Source organism: Triticum urartu, chromosome 1A (assembly GCF_056163025.1).
Source record: "Triticum urartu cultivar PI428250 chromosome 1A, HENAU_Tu73, whole genome shotgun sequence".
In the NCBI taxonomy this organism is placed as follows: domain Eukaryota; kingdom Viridiplantae; phylum Streptophyta; class Magnoliopsida; order Poales; family Poaceae; genus Triticum; species Triticum urartu.
This window is the reverse complement of record NC_141873.1, coordinates 30,744,465-30,762,612: the sequence shown is the minus strand read 5'-3', so window position 1 is coordinate 30,762,612 and position 18,148 is coordinate 30,744,465. Positions and strand designations below refer to the sequence as shown.

The 18,148-nt window shown below is 44.6% G+C and overlaps 2 protein-coding genes and 1 long non-coding RNA gene across 6 annotated transcripts; 1 reads left to right on the top strand and 2 right to left on the bottom strand.

Annotated features, from left to right (window-relative positions):
* Window positions 1-1,594: 1,594 nt before the first annotated feature.
* On the bottom strand, window positions 1,595-5,726 carry LOC125544278 (UPF0481 protein At3g47200). Of its 3 annotated transcripts, none has more exons than XM_048707908.1 (3): window positions 5,589-5,726; window positions 4,395-4,460; window positions 1,595-3,158 (listed from the first exon to the last, which is right to left on the bottom strand). In XM_048707908.1, the coding sequence occupies exons 1-3, from the start codon at window positions 5,668-5,670 to the stop codon at window positions 1,732-1,734; spliced, it is 1,575 nt and encodes a 524-aa protein (XP_048563865.1). In that variant the 5' UTR covers window positions 5,671-5,726; the 3' UTR covers window positions 1,595-1,731. The 3 variants fall into 3 exon arrangements, with proteins under 3 accessions (XP_048563865.1, XP_048563873.1, XP_048563857.1); XM_048707916.1 differs by having other exon boundaries at window positions 4,395-4,507; window positions 5,589-5,724; XM_048707900.1 differs by having other exon boundaries at window positions 4,395-4,486; window positions 5,589-5,720.
* On the top strand, window positions 5,621-6,080 carry LOC125544296 (uncharacterized). Its single transcript, XR_007299368.2, has 2 exons — window positions 5,621-5,752; window positions 5,834-6,080. It is a non-coding gene; the product is annotated as an uncharacterized LOC125544296 (long non-coding RNA).
* A 2,441-nt stretch (window positions 6,081-8,521) lies between these two features.
* On the bottom strand, window positions 8,522-16,987 carry LOC125544265 (ARM repeat superfamily protein). 2 transcript variants are annotated; one of them, XM_048707889.2, is made up of 8 exons: window positions 16,816-16,986; window positions 16,395-16,730; window positions 15,426-15,504; window positions 13,822-13,970; window positions 12,876-12,989; window positions 10,397-10,528; window positions 9,426-9,539; window positions 8,522-8,832 (listed from the first exon to the last, which is right to left on the bottom strand). In XM_048707889.2, the coding sequence occupies exons 1-8, from the start codon at window positions 16,867-16,869 to the stop codon at window positions 8,773-8,775; spliced, it is 1,038 nt and encodes a 345-aa protein (XP_048563846.1). In that variant the 5' UTR covers window positions 16,870-16,986; the 3' UTR covers window positions 8,522-8,772. The 2 variants fall into 2 exon arrangements, with proteins under 2 accessions (XP_048563846.1, XP_048563840.1); XM_048707883.2 differs by lacking the exon at window positions 8,522-8,832 and having other exon boundaries at window positions 8,893-9,539; window positions 16,816-16,987.
* Window positions 16,988-18,148: the final 1,161 nt, after the last annotated feature.

The window sequence follows — 18,148 nt, the reverse complement described above, 5'->3', positions numbered from 1 at the left end:
CTAGGAGAGAGGTGGGCCTGGCCCTGGTCGGCGTTCGCAGATACTTAACACGTTTAACGAGATCTTGGTATTTGATCTGAGTCTGGCTACTGGCCTATACGCACTAACCATCTACGCGGGGACAGTTATGGGCACTCGACGTCGTGGTATCAGCCGAAGCCTTCGTGACGTCAGCAACGGGGCGGCGCGCGCCGGATTGGACTGGAACGCCACTAGGCTAGGTCTGCTTCCGGCCGCCCACGCAACGTGCAAGTGTGCTAAGGGCGATGGGCCCAGACCCCTGGGCGCTTAGGTTTAGACCGGCGTGCTGACCTCTCTGTTGGTCTAGGTGGGGCTGCGACGTGTTGATCTTCCGAGGCCGGGCATGACCCAGGAAAGTGTGTCCGGCCAAATGGGATCGAGCGTGTTGGGTTATGTGGTGCACCCCTGCAGGGAAGTTAATCTATTCGAATAGCCGTGATTTTCGGTAACAGGACGACTTGGAGTTGTACCTTGACCTTATGACAACTAGAACCGGATACTTAATAAAACACACCCTTCCAAGTGCCAGATACAACCGGTGATCGCTCTCTCACAGGGCGACGAGGGGAGGATCATCGGTTAGGATTATGCTATGTGATGATACTTGGAGGACTTCAGTCTACTCTCTTCTACATGCTGCAAGACGGAGGCTGCCAGAAGCGTAGTCTTCGAAAGGACTAGCTACCCCCCTCTTGTTCTGGCTTTCTGCAGTTCAGTCCACCGATATGGCCCTTTACACATTTACCCATGCATATGTAGTGTAGCTCCTTGCTTGCGAGTACTTTGGATGAGTACTCACGGTTGCTTTCTCCCTCTTTTCCCCCTATCCCTTCTACCTGGTTGTCACAACCAGATGTTGGAGCCCAGGATCCAGACGACACCGTCGACGATGACTCCTACTACACCGGAGGTGTCTACTACTACGTGATGCCCGCTGACGACGACCAGGAGTAGTTAGGGGGATCCCAGGCAGGAGGCCTGCGCCTCTTTCGATCTGTATCCCAGTTTGTGCTAGCCTTCTTAAGGCAAATTTGTTTAACTTATGTCTGTACTCAGATATTGTTGCTTCCGCTGACTCGTCTATGATCGAGCTCTTGTATTCGAGCCCTCGAGGCCCCTGGCTTGTAATATGATGCTTGTATGACTTATTTTATTTGTAGAGTTGTGTTGTGATATCTTCCCGTGAGTCCCTGACCTTGATCGTACACGTTTGCGTGAATGATTAGTGTACGATTGAATCGGGGGCGTCACAACCTACCTTCTTTAGGTGCATATGAGCTCGATCCAGCGCCGGCTATGGTGAAGTAGGGGCCGGTGATGGCAGAGAGATCGAGATGGAGGGGTGGCAGTGGTGCTTCCCGTGAGTACTGCGATTGCCCTAGATCGGAAGGGGATTTCGATGGGGAGACTGGCGGCGCGGTGAACCTCGTACCGTGTGCACCGGCCCCCACCTCTCTATATATCGCAGGTCACAGGGGCCCACCAACCATAAGAGGGTTGGGCGCCCCCGATCAGGGCACGAATAGATCAGGGCCCGATGGTCCGTTGGGCCCACTCGGTGGAGAGATGAACCTAACATAAGGTGCATACATAATATATCCAAATCAAATTAACATTGACGCAACAGCCTACATGACCAAACTAAGAGCAGACGAAGCAAATTAACATCTCCGATCCATGGTATATAACTATATATTCCCACGAACTTAATTACTTGGGAGGCTTGAAGTAGGCATAGACAGCGAAGAATGTCTGCAGCACGGAAAAGGCTAGCAGGAGCAGGGCCGCAAGCACCGACATGGTCACCCAGGGATTGCTGAAGTAGTTGCGCACAAGCGCCGCGCGCCACTTGTGGCGCCTGAGGTTCCTGTACCTGTTCACGTCGTCCATCAGGCCGAGCAGGTAGTTGTCGGCCGACCAGTGCACCTGCCCGACGACGTCGCTGAAGAATCGCCACGCGACCCTTCTGCTGTTGAGATGGCTGACGAGGACGCCGTGCAGGTCCAGGATCCTCATGTCCTCCGCCGAGGTGATGAGGCAGTCCATGAAGACGGCGTAGGTGGAGACGTCCCGCGGGGTGTCCGGGTATGTCTGCTCGAACGCGATCAGGTTCCGGAACAGCGACTCGCTCGAGTCGTTGAGCTCCAGCTGCGGGATCTCCAGGACGCCCCGGGCGAACCTCACGTCCATGAAGCTCGTGGCGTTCTTTCTCTTCCGGAACCGGACCCCTGACTCCTCCAGCTCCTTGGCGCACGGGATCCACTGCGGGAGCTCCGACAGCAGCTCGTCGCTTCGGCGGCGGCGGCGAGAATGCTGCTGGCGCTCACTCGTCGGCGGTAAGGTGACGGAGAGGTAGAAGAGGTGCAGCAGGTGGTGCACGTCATCGCAAGCAATGGGTGAGCGGTGCAGCATCTGGGGACGAAGAGGGCGGAAAAGCCTGAGGCTGCCGGTAACGAGGAGCTCTTCGGGCTCGTCCTCGTTCCTCAGCTGCTGAAAGAGCTCCCGGACCACGAAGAACGGGATCTGGTTCTCCAGCAGCAGCAGGTCGCGCGTCACGAACTGCCACACAAAGCACCTGCCGTAGACCTGAGTCCAGTCCTCGTCCTCCTCCTCTTCCTCGTCAAACTGATAGCCGCCGCCACCAGCTTCTTCCATTTTCGCGAGGCGCGCGTATTTGAGCAAGCGGTGTAGGATGAAGGAGCCGTCCAGCAGCATCATCTCGGCCACCTTATTTTCTTGGAGGGCGGGTTGAGAGTAGGAAGCCCGGATTCGAGGCATGAGGCGTTTCATGCTCGTGCAACATCCGTCCAGCAGCACCAGAGTCCTGGCAGGCTCCAAGAGGCTCTTGTGCCGGGTGATGAGCTGCCGCACACAGCTCCATTTGTACCCTTCCATCTTCAGCAAGCTTTCCCTCTCCTGAATTGCCCACCGACGATAAATCTTAGGCCCGCCCAGACGAACAGCAACCGGCTCATATTCTCCGCTGGGGTTATGATCCGAGTTTTTAAGCTCCTCGGGGACAATGTACATGATGGGTTGCTGGTGCTTCGAGTCACCGTGTTCTGCAGGAGCCGCGCCGCACAACTGCTCCAACATTTTCATCAGATAGCCCGGACCTACGTGGACGTCGCCATTTCCTGAGAAGAATCAGTATACATTATAATTGTAAGTTTCTCTCTGTTCTTTCTAAAATAGAGGCAAAAGATCTTTCTTCCCTCCTCTCATTAACTAACATGGAGTTTGTATATAACAAACTAAAAAGCAACTAAATTGCCGAAATTGAGTTTATAAATTATATTTGTGTTCTTTAGACTATGTTTAGGCCTTATCTAATTAAAGGAAAGGAATTTCGAAGCTCAGGGTGTCAAGACTCGACCCCAAACATAGAGGTTATTGGTATTTTAACTGTGAAAAATACAAATAAAAGTGGAAATACAATTTTTTGAGTGTGTGCCCAAATAGACTAGGCAGCCAACGATTTGCTCCCTAGACGCGTCCAAATAATTAACTGAAGTAAACATTTCAGCCAGTCCCACCTATCAGCATTTTCTCCACTCTTCACCGCCAACAGTGACCAGCACCTCACATTGCCTTCGACAGCCGTCTCACTCTCCGGTGGCTCACACCGCCTACTCCATCAGCACGGATAGTGCAATAACGGCATGCACAATGAAGGAGGTATCAATGGCATGACTTTTTTTGTTTTTCTGTTATTACTTGCAATGGCAGAGACGGGGGGACCATTGCATGTTTTCTGATGAACAATGCAAAATTAGTGATGATTTGCTGCTAAATTAATGCTTTGGCCCACCTCAATCAGTTTTAAGAGCACTTGGCCCTCCTAATGGAATTTTTCTAGCTCCGCCACTGATTACTTGGTGCTCCGATGACTGGGACAAGGAGGCATTCGGCAAGAAGGTGCGGACTAAAATTCACCTTACATTTTTTTAACCATGTTCAGGTATAATAAGTACGCAAAGAAATCTACCATTCCCCTAAAAAGTACTCCCTCCGATCCAAAATAAGTGTCGCGGTTTTGAACTAAGGTTAGTTCAACCTTAGTTCAAAGCTGCTACACTTATAATGGATCGGAGGGAGTAAGTCATTTAGGTTTTTCTTCCTTTTTATCCTGATTAACATGGAATTTTTAACCCTCAAAGTTGAGCAAATGGATGATTCCCCACCTGTTTGATCGATCTCAATCAACGTGCCAACTTGTAGTAGTATAGTTCTTATGCCCATCGCAGGGAAAAGGACATCATGAATAGTGGAATTTAGACTAATTAGAAATCATGAACTATATTAGCCATCTGACAAAGCTAGTCAAATATCCACTTCTGTTTGGGTAAAATGGGAGGGAGAAGGTTATGTACCTGGACCTCTTGTATGCGTTTGGAGGTTCCTGGAGAGGGCACCATTAAGTTCAGGGTGTTCTTGTGCTGGCAGTGAAAACTTAATCACGTCTCTACAAAATTAACATAAAAACCTGCAAAAAATTAACATCGAAATAATGTAGCATTACTATACGCTGACATTGCTAGCATGATTGTCAGTGACAATGTTGGTAACTACTTTTAGACAAAGGAGAGCCTGCATCAACGGGGCCCAATTTCTCTTATATTGTGAAACATTGTGGCTGACACTACCAGAAGCAATGCGAGAGTTCTCTCGAATGGTTGACCATGTAGTGAGGTCGAACCGACTGGAGCAAAGCGGGTGAGAACGAGAGCATGATACGGCGTGAAAAATTGGATGCCTTGTGGGCCCACCCACTATCTATCCAGCAAACCTTGTCTTTATCCGAAGGCTCAGTCTGCTTCGATGAATTTTGCTATGATGTGCTTATCTTGTAGTCTTCTATGAAAGAGACTTAATATAAATGAGCAAAAGTGGATCTAACAAATACTAAAATAAGAAAAAGAATAGGTGAGAAGGAGAGAGAGAGCGGGGAGACAAGGCTATACTGAATCCAAAGGATTGTTATAGGAATTTCAGAGGATTAGAATCCTTAGGAATTTTTCCTAGATGTGTTATTTGATTCATAGGATTAAATTATATATGAATTTTTCCTAAGAATTACCTTATGCCACAGTTCATAGGATCTTTAGCATCCACTCAAACATCCTTGAAAAAATCCTTCGCTTTTCCTATAATGTAATCAAACAAAACAAAATCCCATAGGACTAAGATGAGCATGGCATTTCAATTCAATGTTTTTTCTATTCCCACGTTTTTAGATTTCTGCAAATCAAAGGGGCCCTTAGGGGTTGGTACGAGGGCACGACGGCACCGGAAGCCCTCCAGGCGTAGAGGGAGGGATGGCCAGGACGACAACAGCTGGACGGTGATGGCGGTTCGGGAAGGATGGGGCACCAAGGCGGCACGGCAGCACCGGCCACGAGCCCCGGAACATGGCCGTATGAGCCAGGGTTAGAGGGCAGCAGTGGCCGCACAAGTGGTAGCTTGGCCATGAGCGTGTTGCTTATACAGGAGCCGTGGGAGTCGACCGTGTGGGAAGCGCAGTAGTACATATAGTCTTGTTGAAGTGAAGGTCAGTGTCGACTAACCCGTGGTTACGATGAAGCCCAGTGTTGAGTACCTCAAACTGAGGACCGCTCGTGTCGCCGCCGCCGCCGCCGCCGTCGCCATGGGAACTGGAGTCGCTCATGATGCTCCGAGCTCAGGCCTCAGGGAGGAAGACGAACTGAGGGCTGTGACAGCCTCGTCTGCGGTGAGATTTCTCGCTGTGATCTCGATCTGGTTTTCCTTTTAACACTGACGTCCTGCCTGTGGTTTGCTTTTCTTTTTGAAGTGAGGAAGCATCTCTGGGTTGCTCTGCTTTGCCCGGTTGGTCTCCGAGTCTTTGGTGGCAGGCCCATAGGCTGCCTGGACATTATCCTATGCACCCAATAAGAAGAGAGAAGGAAAAAAGGTGGTCCGTCAAAGGACAGAGAGTAATGAGCACCTGATTAACCACCATCTTTCCTTTATGCTGCTAAGAAAAAACACCATGTCCTTTAGTCCTTTTAATGGCTGTGTAAATCGCCTTCATTCTTTCAGCTGCTCTGGGACTTCGTCTTCTGCCAGCTCTTTGTATTCATCTACTCATGTTAGTTCGGCCAAGTCTAAATACGGCTTCTAAACTCTTTTTCAGCCTTAGCTAGCTCTACTTAATCTTGTGTGTGTTTCTTTGCTACTTTTCTTTCGGTGATAAAGTGCTTAATTTGTTACTGTACTTTAGAGTGGTAGCAAAGAAAGGAATCATTTGTGCAGGCTGTACTGAACCGTGGCAAAGATGGATCTTCTGTTTTATTATTTATTATTATCTTGTTGTAGCCAACAAGCGAGGCGCTGTCAAATTCCGATCTGTTTTTTGGCCATGTATCCGGTGACAATGCACGATCAATGAAAATTTGGGAAGTTGCTATGTAAGTAGAGCATTGGATCAGCGACGTACGGTGGCAGAACGCAGGTGGGATTCCTAACCATCCACTTAAGTCTGTTTTGTAGATAATTATAGACAAATTGTTTGGCTATGCCATGCGCCCGTTCCTATCTAAGCTACTGCCGCCACCGACGAATGCTGCTGCACCGCCCTCGAGGAGTTGGGCGAGCCATTCGCGGGTGTTGAAGTGAGCGAACCGCACCGCTGCCCCCAACTTGACGACGACTCGGCAGCCGCGGCTCAGCCCCAGGCCGAATGAGCCATTTCTCGCTGGATGATTGATTATATAAATTTTATGAACTATGCATGACGCGTTCTCTTGATCGGCAACCTGTTACTGAAGCTCCAACATTTGATGCTTGTTTCGGTGGTCTAGAAGTCCTTCTTGTGATATACTCCCTCCGTTTCAAATTACTCGTCGTGGTTTTAGTTTAAATTGGAAGTACTACCTCTGTGACATTCAAACGTTTTTGACAATATGATAGTGTCAGAAAACCTCTTATATTTTGATACGGAGGGAGTATATTCTTACATGACAACTGTAATATGTAGGAGTATTCATGTAATCTACATTAGTTGATTACAACAAGCAGTCAGCAATTGTATGCCTTGTCTATGTTTCTTCAAAGAGCTTCAACATTCTCTCGGGAGAGACATGTCGCCTTGTATAATTTGCACTCTGAAAGAATTTCAGTAAGCTGGCAAAGCTTACTTTATGAAACTAAGGGTAGTTTAATTTGTCTGAATCATCTCTTTGCAAGATGAATGATTTAGCTTCTTCTCTATCTTCATGCTTTGCTGCAACCTCCTTCCTTTTTCATGTCAATCTTCAATCCAATTCGGGATTTTTCTTTTTGGGGAAACTGTAATGGAACAAAGAGTGTTTCCACGTGGTGAACCACCTCAGGGTAATATTAAGATTTTCATGAGGCTGATTACGTCGATACTTCCACATATCGTGGGTAACGGCTGGATCTGTCATCATGTCTGGAATTCTTTTAAAATTGGGAACCTATTAAGTTTTAAGATTTTCAATACCCATGTTTACCGAAGCGACAAGGCTTTCACCAAATCTGAAGGACAAGAAAAGTTTGTGCAGCTCATCTAGGCAGAAGAGGATCCTTCTGCGAGCAAGAGGCCACCGTGATGTGGGCAAAGCCGTGGCCGCCTGCCGAGTGGCCACCAAGTCGGGGCAGAGAGACGTTGGGGCAACGTCTTATATTTAGGAATGGAGGTAGTAGAAACGAATAGGAGCTTGAGACACTCAAATAATCTCAGTATTAAGAGGACAGGGTTATCGACGACCGCCGAGTGGCCGCCAAGTCAGGGCAGAGAGACGTTGGGGCAACATCTTATATTTAGGAATGGAGGTAGTAGAAACAAACAGGAGCTTGAGACACTCGAATAATCTCAGTATTAAGAGGACAGGGTTATCGACGACCGCCGAGTGGCCGCCAAGTCAGGGCAGAGAGACGTTGGGGCAACGTCTTATATTTAGGAATGAAGGTGTCTTATATTTAGGAATGAATTTAGTAGAAATAAACAGGAGCTTGAGACACTCGAATAATCTCAGTATTAAGAGGACAGGGTTATCGACGAGGAACTTAGATGAATGGTTTAAACCACATGTGATCTGCCACCGTCCATCACTGATCCAATGCTCTATGCTCTGCATAGAAGTTTCAAGTTTTCACTGATTGTGGATTTTCAGTTGGCACCTACACAAAATACATTAACATTTTAGCCCTTTTTAAAACATGAGCATCTCGTAGTCAAGGGACACATCGTCTCAAAGCGCAAAAAGTCAACATTAACTTTTTGCATTAGTACTGTTAAATTTACTGTCAATTACTAGTCGCGTGCTCAAATGGATGTATCTTGTAAAATCAGCAAAAATTGTGCATTATATCCACAACTAAGCATATCCATGCAACATCAAGATCTCTACTTTCCCTTTAGAACTGACGAGAACACAATTTGCACATCTCTGAACAATTACACCATGAGCACATATATTTCAAGAAGAAAAAGAACACAGGTCTAGTCGGCCACATCTATCATCCTACACATTATGCTGTAAATCAATCTGTCCATCAGAGGCAAAAACCGAACATGTTCTTAATGCTCTTACATAGTTGCATTGAAATTGTGGACAACAAAACTGAAACCAGGAGATAGAACAAGCCAGCTACTGCAAGAAATTTGGATCCATACGACAGAACATTCTTAAGATTGGAAGCGATACAGCCCTGTTTTCTTGCAGCAAGTAGATAAGACAGATTACAAATTGTACATAGTTGAGCCCATCATTGAGGCTTATCTTCTCCTTGCTCTTGATCTTGTTCAATTTCACCCTTACCGACAAGCTGTTAACACCCAATCAAGCAATAAAGTATAAGTTAGCTCAAGAACAAGACAACACCAGATCTTCAATGTTCAACTTGCGGTGGCAAACCATATAGAAGGGGTAATTCAGATAGTGAACCATGAAATTTTGATACCTGGAATGGATTTCAAATAACTAATTTGAACTACATAAAGTACTATGGCGGAGATAAAGAATGCCGACAGATTACTGGAGTTTAACAAAAATAAATAAGATCTTGAACAGAACTTCTAAAAATATCACTTTCACAAATAAAGAACTTGGTATGAAAACTCCAGTAATCTGTAAGACTGGGTAAAACTCACAAATATCACTTTTAAAAATAAAGAACTTGAACAAAAAAGAAATGTATTTCCCCAAGAAATGGTAGGAGTGCCCTTGAACAGAATCATGTGAAGGAATGCTGAAATCGATTTCATAATTTATAATGGCCAAAACTTATTCTACATGCTGAATTGAACATCAGGAAGACTGAAGGTGCGCGCAAACAAAATATGTTATTCTAAAAGCAAAGCATTCATTATTTAAGTGCAGTACAGCAAATATAGACATTCCAAAGTTCAGTGGTAATACCAAAGAACCAATCAACTCATATGCTCCCATCACTTTCAGGTCCTCTTCGTCTTCATAACCAACCTGCAGTATCCGTGGCCCATTGACTGACCAAAAGGCCTTTCGTCCATCATCCTGGTAAGAGAAGAGTACATCAACAGATCAAGATTAGAATGTAAGCATTATAGCTCAAAACATGAAGATCTTCATTATGCTGAGAATTTTATTTCCAAACATACAACTAAGCGCAGCATGTAGGTTTCATCACATTCGTTAAGAGATAGTAATACAGATCATTATTAAGAGTGTTTTCTAAGATAATCGTTATCCCATCACTGTTTCAGTTCATCGGGTTCCACAAGAGATGCTGAACACTGTAAAATACAGGCAGTTTCAAAAGAGCTAGTAGGGTGGATAAGGAGTTTACTTATAGTATATTGATAGACTTAAATATGTGGGAGTCTAAATATTCAGACACAAGCATGCAAAATACTACTCTGTTCAGAATAGATGACGCCCTAGAAAGTGTGTAGTCAAACTTTCTACCTTTTACTGATATGCAAAATACTAACTGCCATGTCCAATATCATCAGTAGTTTTGTCATGAAAAAAGTGTAGTAAGATAATTTTATACTACTATGTAAATACATGTCCTCCTAGAATATGTGCAGTCTAACTTCACCAACTTTGACTCACGATACATACAGGAAATATTATGATCTAACAGTTGAAAATAATACAATTAAATTTGACATGGAAAATATTTTTATAAAATTGTAATTTTCAAATTTTGACTATCAAAGTTGCATTCAGGGACTGCCGACTTCCAAAACATGTGTTTCTGAAGGAAGGGAGTATATTACTAACTTATTTGTACGAAAAGTATATTAGTGAAAGTTGCGTGTTGGAGGCTGTGCCAATGTCCAAAACTGCGTGTATTTACTAACAGAGGGAGTAGAACATAAGTCATTCCCTTGGAATATCAGACTCACCTGCATCACGATCATATAGATAGCCTCCAGTGCCCGTTCACGAATTTCAGAATCATCAACAGCTTCTCGTTCATGAGAAAGTGCATTTGCAAGCTCGGGAGGCATTTTCGATCTATCTTCTTCGCTATAGATCTGAAATATCATGCAGTATAAGCCACAGCTGTAGGCTAGCATATGAACATTCATCACCGAACACAGAAACATGGTGAAAAGCAAGATATTCTCATAAATACTTTTACAGGGACGTACCATTCGAAACAGCAGATTCACACTTGTCATTATGGATCAATACGTTTGTGCTTTAGTAAATACATGGAAGGATGGAATGAGTAAGGAGCATCACAACACGACAGTGCATTCTAAAAATATAGAAGTAAGGCTTTGTTTGAAGGGAGGCTCCAGTTCCATAATCCTTCAGTGGAACAGGTGCAGACTTCCCGAAACACACCAGCTTTAATTTTGGTGAAGTGGAGCCAGCCCTAGTACATTTCCATGCTGCTGAGAAAGGGTTCCTCTGTCCAGACTCGTGCCCATCATTATTACCTGCTTCCTGCCACTGCAAAATGCCCCTAGCTGAACTCATCACACCCCAAACACTGCTAACCTGATTGAGGCGAACAAACCCTAGTGTCACCCCAACCAGCAACCCTTTATGGTCATCTATCGCCCCATCCCCCGTGGCATGCAAGGGTTTGCCCCCTAAGATCAGGCAGCGCTAGGGCTCCTTGGCAACCTTATATTGTTGATGCTGCCATGCTATGGATGCGCTAGGGTTTGCCCCCTGCGTCCCACTCAGCGAACTCAGGAAGGTGAGCAGTCAAATTTCTCATCCTCTTCCTTCCCAGATCTGTGAGCATATTGTTTGTATGGTGCAGATCTGTGGAGAGAACATGCATACTTTTGATGTTGCCATGCTATTGCATGGATTCTCATTTAGACAAGACATTTCAGTCCAGGTTCTTCCTGGTGGCTGGTGCTGCCATGGAGCCATCTACCATAACAGACCTAGAATATGTTCTTTAACTTTTCCAGTAACTGGCCAAGCTACTAATATCTGAGAGAGATGACAATTGCGAGTTCATAGTACAGACAGTATGGTTAGGAAAAATACTACACAGTATTTGTCTTCATTCAAAGGACAGTTCATGGAGGTTACGTGTGTAGTTGTGTTGATTATTTCTTGCTTTGATGCCTCTATAATTCTATATATATAGCTGGTACTTAATTGTTTTACCAATTTCTGAAAACTATGGCTAACTTGAAACATCATGACTTTTGTCCACTCAAAAAAAAAAGTATGCTTCTTCCCTTGCCTTCTCAGCTGTAATGCTGAGCATTTCTGAACTTCTCAATTTGATCGCTTGCGCCACAAGGGTGGCTGTATGTATTTTACTCCATCCGGAATTACTTGTCACTCAAACGGATGTATCTTAGCACTATAAGTAATTCCGGGTGGAGGGAGTAGAATTTTTTATAAGTTTCTTTCAGTTGCATTAATTCAAATAGGCAAGTGATTGTCCTGCAAAGTGAAGTATGCCATGTAGTGATGTCCTGGAGTACCTTAACTTCTACATCAGTTTAGTTTTAAAGACAAGTACTAACCTCTGTTTCTAAATATAAGACGTTTTTGCAGTTCAATTTAAACTGCAAAATGTCTTATATTTAGGAACAGAGGGAATAGTGTGTAATTGAGGCTTGAGCACTTAAGTTCCTGGATGTCCAGCTCTGATATTGTTCATGAATGTAGAAGTTTTGGAGGATATGGTTCCTACAGGAAATATTCCTTAGGTACAGTTTGGAACAAAGGAAATGTTATACTACATTCCTTTGAAATTCCTATGAATTGGGCTATTCCATAGGAATTTTGGAGGAAACCAAACATGAGGTCATACTTCATGTTTTCTTCTCTTTGTGTCTACAATTCCTGTGTTTTTCCTGCATCATATCCAAACACAATTTTTTGGGTTTTCCTGTGGTTTTAGCTCATGTAGAAATCCAGGATGCGTGGCATCTCGATTCCTGTGTTTTCCTGTTCCTACGTTTTTAGTCCAGTGTTCCAAACAGAGCCTCAGAGTTATATGTACATAGCCATGCAGCCTTTGTATTTTTCCTGTTGTATAAGGAGCCTTCTGCATATTTCCTTCACCTATACATACATACATACATACATATATATATATATATATATATATATATATATATATATATATATATATATGTACTAGCCTATGGCTCCATGGGAATATAAGTTGTTATTTTGCTAACAAGCTAAAGGTGTATAAAAACTAGACAGTTCTATTTTATTTGGTTGGGTGCTTCTGAAAGGGCAGAGGGGGCACAACGAAAAGTGGTAATCAGAGCCAATGCATAGTCATAGAAATTACCACATAAAAATGACAATTACCAAAAGGGGGACAGGAAATGTACTCAAAGCTAATTTCACATAAATAATGATTCCACCGTGTTAAAAGAACTGCACCTTCTTTCCAGCTACAGGCAAAAGTAGAGCTGGCCAAAGATATTCTGCTATAGAAAGCAAATTTTGTATCTGGGTATCAGCTTCAAAGCAACAGTTACGGATGGTGCCAGCAACCTGCAAATATTTACAAAAGGAATTACGCAGGAACAGAACACACTCGTTGCTCAGCATATGAATATAGTTCAAGATGCGATAAGCAGATCTAGATTGCAAAGAACCTGGAAACACTGAAGTCCAACATAATCAATTCATATACTGGGAATGTACTAAAATGGAAAATGTGTGAACAAACATCATGAAGAGTTACAAAATAATGTGATTTTATTTTACAAACTGAACCACCATCACTACACGCTAGTATCGCTGCGCACATGGTTATATGCATTATATTCTGCCTTGGGGAAATGGTTCTGTACTGTCACTGCTCATATACCACATACTCCCTCCGTCCCAAAATAAGTGTCGTGAGCTTAGTACAAATTTGTACTAGAGCTAGTACAAAGTTGAGACACTTATTTTGGGACGGAGGGAGTAGATGAATCAGTTATACCTCTTTATTACTTTTAATATAATAACTAGATACCCAAAGTGAGTTTCATGGAAATATATGTTTTAGTCTTTTAGACCATATATTTGATAGTAATTTGCACATAAAATAACCATACTGCATAAACTAAGGGCTTTGATGATATTTCTTTGTAAAACTTTTGAATATCTGTAGTATATTGGAATGATAAAGAGGTATAATAGGTTTCTATGCGAGGTATATTGAATGTGGTAGTACATACTCCCAGGAGTATGTATATATTGAATGTGGGAGTACAGGAAATTAGTCCTATATATAGGGACTGATACGTAGGGACTGATAGTCCTATATATAGGGGCTGTCTATATTGTCGTACTAACACCAGCATCAACATCAAGATTCGAAATAAGCTGCACATACCCCTTTCTTTCTAAGTTGGTTTGTTGAATCAAATTGTCCTATAATCTGCTTTAGAAGACCTCTCTTAGGTTCCATCAGTATTCTCCGTCCAGCTTCAACCTTTGAGATATTCACAAGTATAGAGGCGATGTGTTCAAATATATCTTCATCTGCATACCAATGGCAAAACTAAAACAATTTATGAGGTGAATATGATGATGACTCCTCACCCAAGCCAAAGAATACAAAAGAGATCAGAAAGATAGAAAATGGATCAGTTAGCAAAAAAATATAGATATCTCCTTGACACTAAAAAGGGTATCCAATAACATGTCAAAAGACCAGATTGTTAGGAATACCAGTCCATTCCATCTAAATGGCACAGGACACAACCACTGCACCTTTCTATGGATGACTGATTAGTAGTAGAAAGATTGCATTGCTATCATTTGACTGAGACGAGACTGCATTAGTTATTAGATATTATTGTTATGGGCTAACCTCATCCATATAAAGAGAGGAACTGTACCGCGAGGCAAAACAGTAACAAATAAGAGTTTCCCCCTCACCCGAGTCTTTCCCTCACAATTGGTTCACCTCTACCTATTCCAGTACCCTGTCCCCTCGAAGCTGCGGTATGCCAGCCATATTCCATACATTATCTTTACTCCTATATAGATGGCGGGTCATTCACCTTTCCTTTCTCTTCTTATATGTGGGACCATCTCAACATTTTGGTAACCATATATGCCCATGCAAAGACTCCAGTCCTTCTCATCCACCGACTCTAAATTAAAATTTCAAATGCAACCATGGTGTTCCTCCCTCATAAACAACTCCCAGTTTTTCTCAAGGTGAAGCCTGGCCAAGAATGTGGCATGGAGCACCACATGGTTCAACGTGTTGGTGTTCATTAATCGGATCTATAGCAATGCACTTGTGGTTAGCTAGTTTGCTCTAACATATATAGTCGATTGGTGAGTGCAATGTAAGGTTAGCGAGGGTGTGTATGGGGGCCTTATGCAAAAAGGTCGTCGTAGACCAAGACAAGGTTGACACATCGATGTTTTTTCGGATAGGTTTGGCCGCCTCATTGGAGCGTGACTTAGTCGGAGAGTCGACGAAGGGAGCATCTCAACTATGGCACTGATCAAAGATAAGGTATCCTCGGTACAACGGTAAATTTTGGTCCACTGGTCCATGGTGGACTAGGGAATAGGAGGTGGTGACATATCCCTCCACCTAATGGGCTTAATTCTCTTGGCTCATCATTCTTGGAGTTTCCACTTAAGCTTCTTTGACTTGTTGAACATGACTAGTTGCTTGGACTTCTGTTGACTTGACTTTGACAATTTGCCACGTAGACACCATGTAGATCTAGGCAGGAACCCTGGGTAGAATTAGCTATTCCCACAACAATTGTGATACTGGTTTGCCAAAATTTTAGGAGTTCCATGTTCCAAACTCTGCAAACTAAACGTTTGCAGAATTTGACAGATGAACGTTTGAAGAATTTGGCAGATGAACAATAGTAAGATAAAGCATAGTTGTTAACTCACAACAGAAATAACATGTACTTACACGACCAACGAAAATAAGAAACAAAAGAATAGAGCACATTCTACCTTCAGAGTCACAAGATGACCTGCAGAATGAGCGCACAAGCTTTGCAACATACAACCCTTGCACCTTTTCATCACCAACCTTTCAGAAAGAAGAGAGCTATTCTCAGTGAATTGACAACTACTATGTTCATTTTGAATGCAAAGGAGAAACAAAAACTAGTACATCCATTCCACATGCTTTTCTCTGAGTTAGTCTTCCCAGAATGTACTGATGTTAACAGTAGGCTTCACTCCAAATTCAACTGAACAAAAGCATAATAGTTTACCAATGTAATTCTAAAATCATTACTGGAAGAAAAAAACTCAAAAGTCTATTTCTTTGTCAATGTAGTAACACCTAGTGAAGAAGGGAGTTGTGCCATACACACCAACGTAGGAATGTCGAAAACTCAACTAATCCAAACTAGTCTCACATGTAACTTCATCACTTGTCAACTGTCAGGCCATAACCAGTAAGCTGAATAAACTGAACAGCATCAGGGGTTTTTATACACCTTATTAAACCTCCCCTGTTTTTATACACATTATTAACAGAGCACTTTACGACTACCCTAGCATGAAGACTTGAACAGCACCATGGGTAGAATTTTAACAAAAGGATTAAGTCATCAGAACGACTGAATTTTAACAACTGAATTTTAACAAAATGCATCTATATACATCCGTATGTGGTTCATAGTGAAATCTCTAGAAAGACATAGGGAGTACATGAGTAAACGCGAGCTCTTATTTGGAAGCTGGCAGGAGCTCTGCACATTCTATTAAGTATAGAAAGGAATATGATCAAGCTACAAGCATTGTACCATCGGGCAAATTCAATGGCCCTCGAAAAGATGGTGAATGGATGAGATTGCCACCGTATAGAAAGATAATAATTGACAGTTTGACATGCATAGTGAGGACTCGAACTACAAAAAGGAACACAGCAATTTCACAGCTAATTTGAGACGAGAGGCAGACGGGTTGAACCTGGAGGAGGGCCGAGATGCCGGACTCGACCTGGGTGAGGTTGACGAGCAGCATGACAAGGCTGCGAGCGAGCTTGGGCTGCTCGCCGCCGCGCTTGACCATCACGTCCATGGCGGCCGCGACGGCGCCGAGCACCACGAGGCGCGCGGCGAGGTCGCCGTCCTGGCTGAGGTTGACGAGCGAGTCGGCCGCCGCCTCGCCCGCGCCACCGCCCCCCACGGACGCGAGCAGCCGGAGCAGCGCCGGCAGCGCGCGGTCGGCGCGCGCCGCGAGGGAGCGCAGCCCGTCGCTGTCCCCGGTGAGCCCCCGCACGATGTCCGCCGCGGCGCCGCGCACCTGCAGCGGGGGAGCAAGGTGGGAACGAGTTAGAGCCGGCGGTGGCGGCCGGGAGTCGGCGCGGGTTGGGGGACGGCACGCGCACCTGAGGGGAGCTGTTAGAGAGGAAATCGATGAGCTCGTCCAGCTCGTCGGCCATGGCGGCACAAGCGGCGGCGGCGGAGGAGGAGGAGGAAAGGGGCTTCTTTTGCTTGGGTTTTCGGGCGGCTGTCCTCCTCTGGGGAATTTTCAGCGCAACCACGACGCTACGAACGCTATGCCAAATGTTTACGCTGACCAAGGACGAAGACGTAGTTTCGTTATGACGTGTTCAGCCGACCACGCAAACACAGTTTACACACACGTTGGTTGCCCGAGGCCAAGGGGACTGAACTCGGAGGCTACCGCCGTTCCTACGAAAATCCAACACTTACGGGAAAACCACTACGGACTGATCTTACGGGAGAATGCGTCATCCTCTCCATTTAAATTCTTTCCCTTGTGATTGTAAACTGACCCCACCTCCTGATTTTAACTTGTCCATGTCTGTCCGTAACCTCCTCGCCGTGAGAATTGTACCGTAGATGTAGCAAAGCTCCCGTTCCTAACCCTAGCCACCGCCACTAAAGGCCTCTGCAGACCGTCGCCTCGGTCCCTCTCCTTTCCCATGTTTGATGGTCTCGTCAATGGCAAAGAGGAGTAGGGACCCTTCTGTTTCGTTTATTTTTCTTATATAGGTTATGTTTCCTCGGTGATATGGTGGTGGCAGTTATGGTCTTATGGAGTACTGTGATAAGGTCTCTTCGGCAGGGCCGTCCAGGGGCTTGTGCGGGCTGCGCGACCGCACAGGGCCCCCAAATTCCAGGGGCCCCCGATTCTAGGCCTATGTCTCCTTAATTTTGGGCCAATTTTACAGCTAACACAGGCCCATGGCTCTCTCCAAAGCTGGGCCTTCTCCTCAATTTTCCGAATGACCCTTTCCTGACTCCGGATTGACGCAGCCTGCCGCCGATCGATCGACCTATCCATCTTCCCGAGACGAACAACGTGTGGCGCCACCGCACGGTGATTGAAATTATGCAGCGTTTTAGTTTTGGGAACAATTGGATTCGATGCACGGCTTTGTTCCTCTCTGCTGCTACTACAAGGGCCATGGTGAATGGACGTTTGGGTGACCCAATCTGGCAGGTTTCTTCAAGGGGTTGCTTAATGTAAAGTTTCGACAGTGTACGCCATCCAGTTTTTCTTCGCTATAACAGCATCGTGTAAATACTCTTTTCTATTTTTAACATAATGTTTTGCATATTCTGAATATAAAAATGCACAAGTAGAAACAGCCAGTGGCCCATACCAAGGCGAGGGCACCACCGATCTGTCCACCAGGTGCGCTCAAACCGAAACCCTATTTAATTTAGACTATTTTGTTCCGTTGAATGATT